Source organism: Heteronotia binoei, chromosome 13, assembly GCF_032191835.1.
Source record: "Heteronotia binoei isolate CCM8104 ecotype False Entrance Well chromosome 13, APGP_CSIRO_Hbin_v1, whole genome shotgun sequence".
Classification (NCBI taxonomy): domain Eukaryota; kingdom Metazoa; phylum Chordata; class Lepidosauria; order Squamata; family Gekkonidae; genus Heteronotia; species Heteronotia binoei.
In genome coordinates, this window is record NC_083235.1 from 39,525,124 (window position 1) to 39,542,688 (window position 17,565).

The following is a 17,565-nucleotide window of genomic DNA, read 5'->3' on the forward strand; positions in this document are numbered from 1 at the left end:
TGTGTGGCATTATCCCAGCTCTGAAAAAGCTGATTCACTTTTATTCATGCCCTGGCATTCACACAGCCCCTGCCATGCTGCTGGGAGAGGTGCCGGCCACATACAGCCAGTTTGGTGTAGTGGTTAAGTGCGCAGACTCTTATCTGGGAGAATGGGTTTGATTCACCACTCCTCCACTAGCAGCTGCTGGAATGGCCTTGGGTTAGTCATAGTTCTTGCAAGAGTTGTCCATGAAAGGGCAGCTGCTGTGAGAGCCCTCTCAATCCCACCCACCTCACAGGGTGTCTGTTGTGGGGGGGGGGGAGAAAACATTGTAAGCCGCTCTGAGTCTCTGATTCAGAGAGAAGTGCGAGGTATAAATCTGCAGTCTCCTTCTACATGAAAGAGGAGTCTTCAGATTGCTCATGTTCTGTATCATGATTCAGATTCTCCATAAAAAGCCTTGAAAACTGTTGAACTTCTGTTTCAAGTACTTCTGGATACTATTTTAATAGCTATGCTGATGGTTAGCATGCTGAACAGATGCAAATATCTCCCTCCCCCCTTCCTCAGTTCAACAAATTACAGTTCTCAGGGCTTTTTTTGCAGAAAAAGCCCAGCAGGAACTCATTTGCATATTAGGCAATGCCTCCTGACATCACCATTGTTTCACACAGGGCTTTTTTGTAGAAAAAGTCCAGCAGGGCTAATTTGCATATTTGGCCACACCCCCTGATGCCAAGCCAGCCGGAACTGTTCCTGCTCAAAAAAAGCCTTGACAGTTCTTATTAACAAGATATTCCTCCATGAAGGAAATGAATTATTCCCAATTCTGTAAAAAAAATATTGTGACAACAACTTGTCTGCAAATTATGCTGCTATCAATAACTATAAGATCTGAGTCAGTTTCCATGGATAAATTGCCAGACTCTGACTATCTTGTCTCTGCCATAAACTCACTAACAGTGCCATCCTAAGCACACTTGCAATCTTTGATTTAGAAAGGAGTATTTCTGTTTCTTCCCTGATCTGGGCAGCCTGGTCTAGCCCTATCTCATCAGAAGCCATGCAGGGGCAGCCCTGATGAGAACTTGGACAGAAGCCAGGGAAGTCCAGGGTTTCTATGCAGCAGCAGGCAAAGGCAAACCATCTCCACTTGCCTCTTGCCTTGAAAACCCTACAGGGTCACCATAAGTTGGCTTTCCACCACTAACTCACTCTCTTCATTAATAGTCTTGTTACATAAACATAAGCTGGAATCATTTGCATGGTTCAGAGGAAGGTGGCAATCTGTTTCTCTCTAATTGATTTGATAGCAGTCTTAAATTACTCCATTATTTGGCATATCTCTGGATCATTAAGCATCCTAGGTCTTGGCACTGAAGGATTCTATTAGCCCCATTGCTTCGCCATCTAACTCTGCTTTTATTTTGTTAACACACTTGGCTTAAATTTATTGCTCAGAATAAATACTTTGTTTTATAAACAACAAATTTGCCAGTTTGATCTCTAACAATTTAAAGGAAATGTCTGTGATAAAGATGGAGGGAGAGGACTGTTACAACAGAGGCAGCCATTATCTCAGAAGAGTGAATATTTAACATGAACATTATACATTAACAATAAATTATCATTCCTTAATATTTACACTGAATATTGTTAAAACATTTTAAATATTCACAGATTTCTCAGTTTCAAAACCCACAAGAATACCATTGTACAAGCTCTTCCAAATGATTATTTAAAAGGCGGTTTTTATGTGACCACCATAATGGAAGCTGTGAGTTTTCCACAATGGCTTCATATATGAAATTTACTGTAAAACTGATACCTAAAATCTGCCAAAAACTTTTTTTAATACTATACTGTCTACCATTCCAGCTGCTGGAGACTTTGCTTAATTATATTAAGAACCCATATCAACAACAGGCATTAAAATATATCTACAATGTTCTTTACAACACACTAAGTCTTTTTTTTCCAGAAACAGATGGTTGCATGAATGAGTCTCTCCCTCTCCCTCCCTCCCTCTCTCTCTCTCTCTCTCTCTCTCTCACACACACACACACAGAGGGTTTAATTAAGCCCCATCAATATAATCCATGAATTTATTTTTAATTGGAGCATTTATATAACCCATCTTTCAACCTAGTAGGTTCTCAAGGATGGGTACAACAGCTAAAAACACAAACTACAAACTAACTAACCACATCAGAAGATCACCAGAGAATTCATTGATGCTCCAACCCCAAATAATTAACAATGTGAAAATCACAAAATAAAATCCAACTGAATCAAAAGATCTCTTATGAATTTATGGAAGTGCCAATTTCCATATTATTACAGATATGCATGCACTCTGTGTTATGTATCATAATCCTCTATCGCAGCTGAAATAGGAACTGGATGAGCTAAGCAGGAAAAGATGCAGGGGTGGAAGGTGATCCAGTCTAGGAATGGACAGCATGAATGGTTGGTCATGAACCTGGAAAGAAGCATGGTTACTTTAACCTGTTAATACAAGTTGATCAAATAGGAAGAAATTACCACTGAAGCCTTTCGGAGGCTGAGACGATCTGATCTGGCTCTGAAATATGCCTCATCGAAAGATGAGTGACTTCCCTTTAGCTTCTCTGAGAGGTTTCGATAGAGTCGCTTTGCAGCATTGGGAGAAGATGGGGGATTGTTCTTTTTCGCCTGGGAAAGCTGTAAACTCTGCATTTGCTGGGTCATTTTCATGTGGCAGCTCCTACAGGGAAAGTAGGTACAGCTTTATTTCTAGAATACACAGAGCTAATTTCACACCAAAAGTGCAGATCTATTCCAATGAGGCTTATTCCCAAGCAAAGTGTTCTTAGGATTCCCGTGTAAATCTGCTAGCTCTGCAACTGGATATTAAAGGCTGACTGATTCCTAGTCAGCAGGACTTTTTGGTAGCAGGAACTCCTTTGCATATTAGGCCACACACCCCTGATGTGCCAATCCTCCTGGAGCCCTGCTAATCAGTATTCTACAGTTCAACCCATCATCAACAACTTACAACTTCTATTGGACAGTGACAGATCTCTTTCAAAAGTCTCTGCCTCTGTTTATTGTGACTTTCCCAAGGACTTTCCCCGTGGCGCAGAGTGGTAAAGCAGCAGTACTGCAGTACTGTGGTCTGGTCTCTCTGCTCATGACCTGAGTTCGATTCCGGTGCAAGCTGGATTCAGGTAGGCAGCCCAAGGTTGACTCAGCCTTCCATCCTTCCGAGGTCAGTAAAATGAGTACCCAGCTTGCTGGGGGGAAAGTGAAAAAGACTGGGGAAGGCAATGGTAAACCACCCCATAAAAAGTCTGCCGTGAAAACGTCGTGAAAGCAACGTCACCCCAGAGTCGGAAATGACTGGTGCTTGCACAGGGGACCTTTCCTTTCCCAAGGACTTTATTTCATTAATCTCACATTTGTGCAGCAAGGAAGCCAAGCTGCACACTGCTACATAAGAAAAATGCACACAACTGCTTTAGAACATGTACTCACATTAGTAATCTAAGTTGTAGGCACATGAAACAATATCTATCATGTAGTTGATATTATTTCATGTGCATACAACTTCCCCACCATCTATCATGTAGTTGATGGGGGAAAATCCAAATGAGAATTAGATGCTTTTTTTACAAACTAGATAAATACATTTTCTCTCTCCAAATTGGCTTTGGCTCACAAGCAACGCAATGCAATTTCAGTTAACCACTGTAAAAACAGCACTTACATAAAGGGTTGTGATACCTTTCATTCTCATTCAGAACATGGCTCAAGTTCCCAATGTTGTTTAGGATTATCTGATACAAAGAGGATTTCTTTGCCTTTGTTCGTGGAACACTTTTCACTTTTTGTTATTGAAGCAGATTGCTTCAATTTTACTCTTAATTGGATCTTTCAGTTTCACAAACTCCTCTTTAACTTCCCTTCTCTCTGCCATGAGTGGCAGCAGCAAAGCAGACATTTGAAACATGAAAAGATTTGTTCACAAACAACCTCAGATACTTCCAAGGCTAATGAACTATTGTAAACAGAGAACCTTCTGAATGACAAACATATGCTGAGAGACAGTCAATAACTAGGACATGCAAGGAGGAGAGCACCTCATTAAACGCAAAAGGTAGCGCCTGTCAGTGGGAGAGAATTTTGCAAGCGATGCTTTCCTGGAATGGAATAAGTGAGATAAAAACAAAAGAGACAAGATAGGCATTCCGAGTATTCTGGGATTGCAGCCCGAAATTGATCTTGGCTTGCTGCTGAAAAAGTGGAAAACTGCAGAGAAACATTATCACACTGTTTAAAATAAATTAGTCTGTGCCAGATTTCAGTCCCAGGGTACTTGCACACTAGAGTTTTTCTGTCCACATCGTATTGCTGAAGCAATATTCTTTCAGTTTGCTTTTGCGACAGAGAGTCCACATGGCACAGTGTAATCTTCGGATTGGCTGTGCAGATATTTTAACATTCTGCTTTGGCAGCTGCTGCCAACACTACCAAGAATCTTTCACTGTGTGATGAATGAAGGTAAGCTGAAGCAGCCATTTTGTGGCCAGCTCAACCTCCTGTGACAGTCAGTTTGTGGCTGTGCCCTCCTCACTGTGTCAGAATTCCAAAGGTGTCCATAGGCTCAAAAGGATGGAAGACCCCTGTAACAGACCAATTCTATTTCTCTGCCCAATTTGCATTTTTGAAAATGCATAGGTTGTTAAGGGCAAGATGAACAGAATTCACACATTCCCAACATTTGTCAGGTTTCTTGTTCTTTATTAATTGTGCAGTACAACCTAGATTTTTGCTCAGTTAAAGTGCATATCCAGATAGCTCTTGGGGAACGTTGGCTTTTCTTGGATTACATGAAATGGACCCAAACAGCTTTTCTACTGATGAAAAACAGAGGAGGGAAACCTCTTTGACTCCCCCCCCCCTTTTCCATCTATGGCAGATCAGGCAGCTAGAACCATACCTATCCCCCCAAGACCTGGCTACAGTGACCCATGCAATGGTGACTTCTAGGCTGGACTACTGTAACTCACTCTATGCTGGCCTACCCCTGAAACTGATCTGGAAACTGCAGTGGGTGCAGAATGCGGCAGCTCACCTGCTGACTGCATCACCTGTACGGGTGAGTATATGACTGGCGCTCCTCAACCTGCACTGGCTGCCTACAGACTACTGGATCTGTTTCAAGGTGTTAGTTTTTAAGACCTTGCACGGCCTGGGACCAACATACCTACGGAACTGTCTTCTCCCATATACGCCCCAGAGATCACTTTGCTCAGCCTCCCAAGATCTTCTGATAGTTCCCGCCCCAAGAGATGCCCTTCTTGCCTCTACCAGGGCCAAGACTTTCTCGGTCCTGGCCCCAACCTGGTAGAATCAGCTCCCTATGGAGATCCGGGCCCTACCTGGCTTGCTGGCCTTTCGTAGGGCCTGCAAAATGGAGCTGTTCCACCAGGTTTTTGGATGAGGCAGAGGGCATCTATTGGTTGGCCTCCCCTCTACTGCTCTGCTGTTCTACTGCACTACTGTACTGTGATGCTGTATTGTGGTACTATTTTGTGCTATACCACCTTGCTGTCATGTCATCTTGCTGAATCATCTTGCTGCACTCTGATGAATGTTGTAATTGGTTTTATTATGATTTTATTTCTATTTGCTGTACTCCGCTCTAAGCCCCCAATAGGGGAATACACGGAATATAAATAAACAAATAATAATAATAATAATAATAATAATAATAATAATAATAATAATAATAGCCATTGATGGACTGGTTCTCCAGTGATTTGTCTAATCCCCTTTTAAACCCAACTGAACTAGTGATAATCACCCCTCCTGTGGCAATGGGCACAAGTTCATTACTCTTTGAGCCAAGAAGCTCTTCCTTTTATCCATCTGAAATCTACTGCCCACCAGCTTTACTCCATACCCACAAGTTCCAGTGTCATCATCTCCCCAGCGAATAATGTTTCTCTGAACTAAATAGCCCCAGCCTTCTAAGCAATTCCTTGTGGGGACAGTGCTCCAGCCCACTGATCATTTGGGTTGCTCTTTGCTGCGACCTTTTTCAGCACTACAACATCCATTTTGATTTTGAAATCAAAATTTTGAAATCTCCATTTGATTTACAGTGACAGGAACTATATTTTATTTATTTGATTGGTTTTCTATCCTACCCATCTTGCCAAGACAGGCTCAGTAATACACAGTAATCCAAAATGTGGCCATTCCATAGGTCTACTCAAAGGCATTATGATATTGGCTGGTTTATTTTCAGCCCCTTTTCTAATAATTCCTAGCATTGAATTTGCTGTTTTCACAACTGTGAGCTCAGGGTGGGTTACAGAGTCACACAGAATTGTGACTAAATAACAATAAATAGAATCTTAACAATTACATCAAGATTAAAATCAACTATGAAACAAGCTCAGATGAAGACTTTTCAGAGCGGCACAGCTAGGTAGCTCACAAGATTTAAAGAATCAGTGATCAGCAGAGGGAAACCAACATGTATTTGGATGTCTGGTGCCTCAACTGAAAGCGCGGTGGAACAGCTTTGTTTTACAGGCTCTGTGATATTGTAACAAGTCCTGCAGAGCTTGTTCCATCAGGCAGGGGCCAGGGCTAAAACCTCCCTAGCCTTGGCTGAGGCTAATCAGACATCCTTTGGGTCGGGGACAGCTAAAAGAGGTTGATCACTGGAATGTAAAGTTCTGCTGGGTACATATGGGGATACTTTATATATATTTATATATTTATTATTTCAATTTATATTCCACCCTCACTGCAAGTGGTCTCAGGGAGGATTACAGCAGAATTCTGAAACATCAAATTATAAATAGTTAACAACAAAATAGCATAATTTAACAAATCAGATGTGTAACCATACATATGTTTCCAGTTGGTGCCATTAGGGCTCTAGGATCGCCTGATCTGGGCCTTGTATGACAGTAACTTCAATTTCAGTAGGGGAGGTAAATGCTTTTATTAGATGCCCATCACTTCAGCCAAAGGCCTGGTGGAACAGCTCCATTTTACAGGCCCTGCAGAACAGCAAGGCCCTGTTCTCAACTGGGAGCATGTTTCTCCAGGCTAGGGGTAAATGGACATCCTTTGGACTGGGGACAACCGGCAAATCTTGGTCTGCAGAGCATACAGCTCTGCAGGGCACATGCACACACACACACATCATTGTGTATGTGTATATATACACACAATTATACACGCACACACACATACATACAATGTTGTTGGGGTTTTTGCCCCTTGTGTACGTCACTTCACACTGACAGTGAACCTCATTTCTCTCATTGGCACCCAATTATCCAGTGTGGAAAGAGATAATTTTGGAATTGTTCACAATCCACTTTGGTTCTTGGTATGCCAAATAATTTTCGTGTCATCTACAAAAAGACTTCTCATTTTATCCCACAAATTATTATGTCTACTGGATAATTCATGTCCTTGCGATTGTAAACCTTCTCAAAGAATGCCTAAAGGTTAGTAAAGTATGCCTTCCCTTTACAGAAGTCCCACTGAGATAAAGTATGACTTGTTCCTTTGCTTAATTACCTGTGATAACAGTTTCCACTCATTTACATTAGGGTAACTGACCTTCAATTTAATGGATTCCTTTAGATTATTATTTTGAAAACTGGTATTACATTTGCAACCCTCCAGCCCTCTGAAAGAGAGGCAGATTTTACTGACAAGTTAGGGGTGGGGGTTGATGTTTGGTCTTTTTTAGATCAGTGATTTTGCATTTGAGTTTTCAAGAATTTTTGGGTGTATACCATCTGGACCTTGTTGACTTGTTAGCTTTTAATCTGTCTAGACCTTTATCCCTTTGAGATCAATTGCAAAAGAATATTTAGCATCTGTTATATAGTACTTGACAAATACTCTCCCTGCAGGTACATCATGTAAAAACATTTTGTGATCATTCACATAACTTCCTTGTAGTCAACTGTAAGGGATGCAGGAACCCATCACTTTACCCTTAGCTCATGGCATCATGACTTTCAACTATCATCTATAAACTCTAGAGTAAACTACCTAATGTCACACTAAAATCACAGGAAGCTACCCAAAGGCAAGCTGTTTGTACTCTAAACCAGATGTAATCCATACTGATTAAATGTGCCCATACATATGTGGTAAGCAATGTTTCCATTCCAAAAATGCAAACATTTTGTCTCTGATGTTTTATGTGATGATTTGGAGCTGACACCCATAGAAAGGAAAATTCTAGATCCCTGTGTCAAATTTGTTTGTGACTTATTTCTGTAATCCTTACAACAACTCAGCAAAGGAGGCTGCTACCTCGATTTCCACGATATGGGCAACAGGCTAAGACAACAGCAGTTTGCTGAGGGTCACCAAACAAGTTTGCAGCTCAGGTGGAATATCAGCCAGGAGCTTCTCCACTTATAGATTGCTAGTGGTTATTCAGGTTTGGGTTATTTTGTTAGTTTAAAGAAATGTTTGGGCTTTTTAATTTTGCTTGGCCAAAGGTCCTTATTGTATTTGAATAATGTTCACATTGGTTTCAATGGAAAACATATTCCCATCTGTTAACTCTTCCCTCTCTTCAAGTGAGATGCAATTCTCAATGAAGGAGACCTTTGTCCGAGGGATCCTACCTGCCAAACTGCAGACAGGGTCTCTGTTTTACTAGTCATTAACCTTCTTTCTTGCAGAGTTAGCATATGAGAAACCATGTAGATGAGCTTTTCCTGTGTCTTTTCTTACATGCACATGGGAGGTGGGAATGGGAGTCAAGAAGTAGCAAGGGGGACCAAACCCTGAGCACACCAATGAGCACAGGCTATTTGTGACTTAATTTATTTCCCTGTATTTACAAAGGAGCTAGCAGGCTTGCCTGGAGAAAATTAAATACTTCCAATAGAACAGCTCACTAAAACAAAGCACTGGAACATGCAGGCTTCACCACCTTTTAACTACACACTGTATGTTCACACACAAAGCACCTATCTCCACTCTTGCTTGTGAAAAAGTTGACATATGAATAACTGGATCTTTCCAGGGCTGCTTTTAGGCAAGGAGAGAGATCCTTTCACGCAGACAGATCTGATCCTTTATAAACAACAGCCTGCACTGTTGTGTGTGTTGTTTTTTTGTTTTACTTTGGGGTGGGTGGAAGTTTCAACCTCTGCTCTGCTAAGCAGGCAACCTGCCTATTGCAAGTGAGAAGAAGAACAACCAGCCTCTGGCTCCTTGGCTGCCCCCACCAAATGGCATGGGGCTAGGAGATCCCCTGGAATTATAATTTATAGACCCAATCAGTTCCCATGGACAAAATGGCTGCTCTGGGGGGGAGACGCCTGCTGAGGTCACTCCCCCCCTCAAACTCCACCATCCCCAGGCTGCACCCCAAAATTTCCATGAGTTGGCAACCCTAGGCATGGCAGTGCTTCTGCTTTATATCTACTCTAGATACAAAGCCTTTGGATCAGATTCATCCCAAATAATGATGGACAAGGAAAAGACATTGCAGGATACAAATTAGCGATGAGCATGGAATGTGAAAATGGTGGTTCGTTTCATTTCATGGTTCATTGGTTGCCTGAATCCGTGGTTCATTTCATTTTTAAAAAAATTCTGAACAAATTGTAATTTGTTGGTTCATTTGGTTTGGGAGCGCTAGAAAGTGCCTGTGCACTGCGAATATGCCCAGCAGGATGACATCACCTGGAAGTGACGCTTATTGCGCTAGGCATATTTGCCAGGGCAACATGCCTGGTGCAATTCCATCACTTCCGGGTGACATCATCACACCAGGCATGTCACAGTGTGTGAGGAGGATCCCCTGCTGATAATGACACAGACAAACAACTCCAAAACAAGTCATACATAACATGAGTACCCGAACCGATTCAGAATGAACCACAAATTGGCTATTTTAGGCACAAATCGCACTTTGTACTTTGATTTGTGCCCATTTCTAATACAGATCCATTCCTCTGTACTGTTTTGCTTTTAAAGTTTGGGCCAAACTATACATTCCATTATGAGATTACAGGCATCCTGGTGTATAGATTCCCTGTACCCAACTTGCTTTCTTCATAGCCACACAGCAGCTGTGGGGAGTGACATTTTATAACTCCATGGGGGCTTTGCTTCAGCTCAGGAAGATGGTAGGGGTGAGGGGCTTCTGCCTTTCCCTGGGCCATTCTTCCAAGTCCATAGGGCCTTGGATGGGGGGGAGTTAATTGCCCCATTTTGGAGCTTCACATTCTTGCTGTACTCAACTAATTAGAAGCCATAACATGTACTTTGGCCCTTAGTCATTCTGTGAAAACATGAGAAAGAGAAACCAAAAAGAGAAGGCAATAGCTCACTAAATAGTGATGTATTCTTATGTAAGTTAAGGACCTACTGGTGGCTGCCATTTTGAAAATACTTGATTAATGGGCTTCACCTGAACAGTGGAACAATGGAAAAGCACACAGTCAGTGAGATCTTTCAGAAATATTTAGTTACTTAATGAATTGCTTTAAAATTTATGCAAAAATGGCACTGGGTTTTTAGATAGATAGATAGATAGATAGATAGATAGATAGATAGATAGATAGATAGATAGATAGATAGATAGATAGATAGATAGATAGATAGATAAATTTATTGTCATTGTTCTCCACAAAAAGAGAGCAACGAAATGAGGTGCTCTTCCACAAACATACCAACACATCAAACACACATATTCATATTCATACCATTTAAATACATCTAAAACCATTTAAACCATTAAAACAATTTTAATACATCTAAAACAGATAATCCTTCATAACCCTGCATTTAACCTAACCACAGCACTTGGATAGAAACTGTCCTTAAATCTGTTTGTCCTAGCCTTCAACACTCTATATCGTCTACCTGACGGTAAGATCTCAAATAGCAAATGGCCCAGATGTGAAGGGTCCCTTAGGATCATTTGTATCTTCCTTTTACATCACATATTATACAGATCCACCAATGAGGGGAGAGAACATCCGCAAATCTTTTGTGCTCTTCTCGTCACTCTTTGGAGCACCCTTCTCTCTGCTTCCGTGCAGCTCCCAAACCACGCGCAGAGGCAATAAGATAAAATGCTCTCAATGGAACTACGATAAAAGGCAACCAGCAGACTCCCTGACAGTTGTAGTGATCTTAAGAGTCTTAAGTAGTATAGTCGTTGCTGGGCCTTTTTCTCTAGAGCTAAAGTATTTGCCCCCCATGTTAGATCTTGTTTCATGGTAATTCCCAGAAACTTCCATTCTGTCACCTGTTCTACCATAACACCATCAATAAACAACGGCTGGATGTCCAAACTACTCTTCCTGTAATCCACTATAATTTCCTTCGTCTTATTTATATTAAAAATAAAATTATTTACTTTACACCAAAGGGACAGCTGTTGAACTTCCCTCCTATACGCAGACTTTTGAGGGCACAAAGTGCTTGTGTCACCCTAGTTTGGTGATATAGGCATTAGGTAGCTGGTGCTTGTAATGCTCACAGCATGAACCACAGAGAACTAAGGTTTCTGTGGAAAGAATAACAATTTCTCATAAAATTGACATAGTAGAATGAAAACAGAGGAAATGCAGTCCCCCCACAATGGAAGCACTTGTAGAAGGAATGTCACCTGGATAACTCAAATGTTTATAAATGATACATTCCTTCCATGAAAAACAGGTTCTAGGCACATTAAATGTGAGACCTTGGGAAAGATTCTTCTTAATTGTGCAAAACTTTTAACTAGGCTTGGCTGTACCATGAGTCCGAAAAGGTGGTCACCTCGGTACCATGAATCCAGAAAGGTGATCATCTCAGGTGGCAGATCAGGGAGAGGGCAGAAACTTAACTGCCTGTCTCCTGTCCTGCCCACCTGTCTCCCCCCTGTTTCCCATGCTTCTGCAACCATCACATCTACCTAGGCAGTGCTTGGGAACAGGCAAGAGGGTTCTTGATTGGGCAGCATCCTGGGAGCAAAATTAAAACCAAAAATAAGGCTTTGTCTACTTACACAAAGTTCTTACAGCAGAGTACTTGGTCATTCCCCAGAGCTAACTTTTTCACTTTTTTTTTACATTTTTATCCCGCCAAGTGGGGGCAGACAACAGGACCTGGGACCTACCTCTACCTGAGAGCTCGAAGAGCTAATCCTCCTTGCTCTGTCTCCCCTCAGCTTTCTATAAAAACAGTGGGCAAGCCACCCATGTCCTCTCAGGCTTCCAGAACTCTCACAAGATTCCTGCCTCTCATGAAAGGTAAATCTTTTGGGTAGGGTTGCCAGAGCAACCAAAATTATATCTGAACTTCTGTGAGAGGAAAGAATTTCCTAAGAGTTTGAGAAGCTCCTATAGGGCACAGTTTGCTGCACTGTTTTTCAAGAGAACTGGGGGTGGGGAGAGAAGAAGTAGTTTTGCCAACTCCCAGGTAAAGTTGGATCTGAGAAGGGCAAAGTGGGGACTGGTGATCTCAGTTAGCATTTTTTTTGCTCTGACACTGGTCACATAAAAGCAGTGTCAGAGCAAAAAAAATTGCTGACTGAGATCACCAGTCCCCACTTTGCCCTTCTCACATCAAATACAGTCCTAAATAAAACTGACTTCAGCTCCCCCTGAAAATCAATAGTGAAGGGACCATGGAGAGGCTGTTTCATAATTGTGGAGCTACCACCTAAAAGACTATCTCTCATGTGCTCACTTAACAAACTTCTTTGAACAGTGGGTCAATCATGAGGGCTGTTACCTTAATTCCTGAGCAGGACTGCATAAGAAAAGATAACCCAGTCCCAAGCCATGTAAGGCTTTAAAAAATAAAACTAGCACCTTGAATTGGCCTCAGAAACCAATTGTTAGCTAGTGTAATTGTTGTAGCTTCAAGGTCATATGCTCCCAATTAGGGATGGGGAGGAACAAAACCAAGAATCATGGTTTGAGCTAAAAATGGCTGATCCATGGTTCGTTCTAAACTGGTTCGTCTGATCCTGCTGCATCTGAACACGAAACAGCCTTTTTTTCTTGGCATGCCATTTGGTTTGTGTTTGCTTCATTTTTTCAGATTGCCTGTTGCTGGCATGATTCCCCAGCTCCTGAGCTTCTGGTCAGTTTGCAGTTGAAACTGACTAAAAGTGGCAGCTCTGTTCTTCCTGGGTCCCTGCGCTTCTGGTCAGTTTCCAGTGAAACTGACTACAAGTGGCAGCTCTGCTCTGGGTCACCTGTGCTTCTGGCCAGTTTCACAGGAAACTGAACCTAAGTGCAGAGAGCTGGGAAGAGTGGAACTGTCACCTCTAGTCAGTTTCCAAGCTTCCTTGGGGGTGAAACTGACCAGACGTTGCACAGCATCTTCTCTTTCTTTCTTCAGCTTGACATACTCCTAAGAAAGCAGTTTACTAGAGGCATTTGCTTTGGGGGCTGTAGCTCAGCCCCCTGAAATCCAATTTGCACCAAACTTTAAGAGCAGGTAGAGGAGAGTCTGTTGAGGAGTTTGTCACAAGTTTGGCTTCTCTAGCCTTTTCAGGGGCTATTCTATGCTTTCCTGAATTGAACAAACCAATGAACCATGAATTGTTCAGGAAATTGGGGTGAAAAAACACAAAATGAACTGAACCCCTGATTCGGGCAACCCGACAAACCACAAAATGAAACTAACCACAATTTTCACATTCTTTGCTCATCCCTACTCCTGATAACTGGTCCTGACCAGCAGTCTAGCTATAACATGATGCACCAGCTGCAGCTTCTGAACTCTTCAAAGGCAGCCCCAAGTAGAGCACACTGCAATACTCCAGTCTGCATGTAACTAATGCATGGATCACTGCAGCTAAATCTGAATGACCCATGAATGGATGCATGAGCTGGAGCTGGACAAAAGCACACCCAGCCACTACATCTACCCTATTTTCTAAAGTGACTACTGTATCAGGCAGTACTTCCAAGTTGCAAACCTGGCTTTTTCAAGAGAAGACAGGAGAGATCTCAAGTCACCTACAAGACAGGAGAGATCTCAAGTCTCTGGCCTGCCTTTCTGATAACTCAGGAAACCTCAGTCTTGTCAGGATTAAACTTGTTACATTTCAGCTTGTTCACCCTCATCCAGCTCAAAAATCAACACTCGTAGCAAGTATTGTTGCCAGCCATCATGCCACCAGCAAAGAAAATGATAAGACTGTTGTGCAGACCTGGCCTAACACATTCCAGCCCAGAATCTTGCCGTTCTATGAGAGTTTTGGAGATTTCAAGCATTCACAGAGAAAGGACATCATGCCTATTTTCCATTTTTTGTACCTCAAAAAGGAGTTAATGCAGGTCACTGTAGTGTCACTCAGATATCCTCAAGGGGCACATTTTGTTATCTTTAAAGGTGTCCTGTAGTATAGGTGATCAAAGTCCTTTAATGTTAGGCAATTTTATTTATTTAGAATTTATAAATCCCTCAATCCCTGAGTACTCAGGGTTCTGAGTGATGAACAACAGTAAAATGTATCATCCAAACAATTCAAACAATTAAAAAATTAATTTAAACAATTTCCCATATAACAGCATTCAGACGGCACTAATACATCTAATTTCAACTATGTCTTCCTCTCATGGAGGGTATGTGGGACTGTAGTTGGAGAGGGGAAGAAGGAGGTGGGAGTGCCAGCTAAGATGGTGCCCACCAATGTTCCCTCTAAGCTGCAGAGTCTTGTGAGCAAAAATTCTACTTTGTGAGCTACTAGCATTAAAACTGTGAGCTACTGGCATTAAAGTTGTGAGCTACTACATCAATTAGTTTGCTCTGGGGCCATTTTTCCTGAGCCAAGACAAAAATTTATGAGCTGGAGACTAAAAATCTGTGAGCTAGCTCACACTAACTCAATTTAGAGGGAACACTGATGCCCACTGCTGTCCTCAACCAAAGGCCTGGAGGAACATCTCTGCCTTGTGACCTCAGTGGAACTGCCTAAGGTCCTGCAGGGCATGGATGTCATTTAGCAGAGAGTTCCACCAGGCCAGAGCCAGGCAGAAAAGGCCCTGGCCCTAACTGAGGATAACCGGATGTCTTTTGGGCCAGGGATCACCTATAAATTGTTCTCAGTGGAGTGTAATGCTCTTTGGGGGACATACCAGAGGACACAGTCCAGCAGGTATGCTGGTCCCAGACCACTTAAGGCCTTGAAGATCACTACCAAAACCTTAATCCTGACATGGTATTATGTGCTGCCCATGGCATTCCCATTAGGACTCATGTTGATGCATTCTGGATCAGCTGGATCTTCCAGATCAGTCTCAAGGGCAGACCAGCATAAAGCGAGCTACAGTAATCCAATCTGGAGGTGACCATTGTGTGGATTACTGTGGCTAGGTCAAGACATGACAGGAAAGGGACCAGCTGCCATACTTGGTGGAGATGGTAAAATGTCAGCTTTGGCAACATTTGTTATCTGGTCCTCCATAGATAAGGAGGTATCCAGGATCACACCCAGACTCCTGACCATCTGTGCTGGTGTCAATAGCACACTGTCAAGGGTGTGTAGTTGGTGCCCCTATCCCCAACTCCATCTTCCCAGCCAAATAACCTCTATTTTAGTTGGCTTCAGCCTCAGCCAGATTTTGCAGGGCGGAATCTGGGCAGCTACCCATTAACAGATATAGCTGGGTGACATCCCAGCCCAAAATTCTGCACCAGCTGGGCAAGGGGGCACATATAGATATTAAACAACATCAGGGAGATTATGCCACCATTTGTATGGCATCTTCCTAACATCTCAAAAGCACTCTGCTGCCACTTCCCCCTTCATCAAAACTGTCTGAGATTTCTCTACTTCTCTCTCTTCCTCCAACAGCCCCTATTTCCATCAGCCACTAGCTAGACTGATACTACTTCATTTCCTTTCCCCTGAATTTGCGCATAAGCAGTTTCCTGTTTTAACTAGTCACCGGTTGAAACACTCAAGTGCTTCATGCGACTCACTAGCCAAAAATTGGGCCATTCCTGTTCAACAGCATGCATTCACAGATCCAATCGCTCTCTGCAACTAAAACCTGGCAGCAAGTTCACTGTAAAAACCTATCCGACTCAACGCTAGGTGGTGCCATGAGCTAATGCACAGGAGGCTGTTGTCTCTGGAGACCTCGGATCATATCCAGTCTGGGTCACAGTGTAAGTGAAGTGATCTGAGCGTATTCCCTAGCAGCGCTCTGTGCTCATTACAGTATTTCATCCTACTCAGGATAGTTATCAGAGCAGGTCAAATTGCTGGGCCATCTGCAGAACTCGGCAGGAGGGCGTGCATTCCGGTTGATCGTATGTTAATTGCATTTAGCTGCCATTCTTTTGGAACTGCTCCATTTTGCAGAGAATTAATACCACAGTGGCAATAAAGAATGATAATGATGATAAATATTTCAGTAGCTTGGCTACTGCAGATACCTTATACGGTTGGGGAAGGGGGGAAGTGTCACTGCATTGTGCAGTTCCTGTCATCATTACAGTAATCGAACGCAAGTCAGCAAACCTCCTGATACTTATCACACATCACAAAGCATAACATCTGAGGCAGCTGTCATTCTCTCCCTCTCTCTCCTCAGTATTCATGTAGCTTTTGCTAGTAGGCATGTGCCTCTTATATCAATCTGAGTACATATTCATATGAGTTAAAACTGTAATCTAAGTCTTGTTTTCCCAAATGGACAATCTACTCTATTATTTTCCAACTCAGTTTTCTTAAATTTGAGGTAAGTGTGCCAGTCCTAAAAATACAAGTCAAGTTGGCACATGGAATTGTTGGTGTAGTAACAATCTCTGAAAGGAGCTGGCACAACAGGTATCGCACATAACATTTCTACAAGCTACAGCTATCTATTTGCCAGATTTCCGCTCCCCCCCCTTCTCTTCTCTATATGAACTAGAAGATGCGATCATTGGAGAACTGAATTTCACTCACCCGTTTAGTAGTCTGAGGCTGAAGAGAAGCAGGACGTCCGTGGCAATTGTCCACTAGTTTTATCCAATATGATCACATTGGTTTCTCTTGTGTTTAAGCCCTCTGGAGAGAGAGAGAGACAGCGAACCTGTTTCCTATACTGAGTGAATGATCAGAAACACACACATATCAGACTGACTACAAGCGATTGCTGAAGTTGAAGACTGCCAGCGGGAGAAGCTTTATGCAAACATGAAGCTAGCAAAGAAACAACAACAACAAACCCCTTAGCAGCAATACGACACAATATCAAAATGAACATAATTGGATTCTTTCACACTTTGTGCCCTCGTGGCTATGCAGCTAATACCTAGTATCAAAGAGTCTTGTTTGTGTTGTCAAGGAAGCCCCTGGCTAAGCGATGCTATATGCTGTTACCGATTGTCTCTCTCTCACACACAGAACTGATCAGCAAGTGAGGTGTGTGCGCGTTTGTGTGTGTGTGGAGAGTAATCGTTGCCCAGAGTAAACAGAGCCAAAATCGTAATCAACCATCACTCAGTCTGATCAAATAGTCATTAGGGTAGCCATTAGGACAGTGACTCATGAAAGCTCATACTCTGCCACAAATTTTGTTAGTCTTTAAGGTG

The 17,565-nt window shown here is 42.4% G+C and overlaps 1 protein-coding gene across 1 annotated transcript in view; it reads right to left on the reverse strand.

Annotated features, from left to right (window-relative positions):
- Positions 1-17,100, reverse strand: part of ANKFN1 (ankyrin repeat and fibronectin type III domain containing 1) — a 188,511-nt gene extending 171,411 nt beyond the window's left edge. Inside the window, exons 1-2 of the mRNA XM_060252504.1 lie at positions 16,937-17,100; positions 2,527-2,728 (exon numbers count right to left, since the gene is read on the reverse strand). Coding sequence (XP_060108487.1) covers positions 2,527-2,718 — 192 coding nt within the window. The 5' untranslated portion in view covers positions 2,719-2,728; positions 16,937-17,100. The remainder of the gene's footprint in view (positions 1-2,526; positions 2,729-16,936) is intronic.
- Between the last annotated feature and the right edge of the window lie 465 nt (positions 17,101-17,565).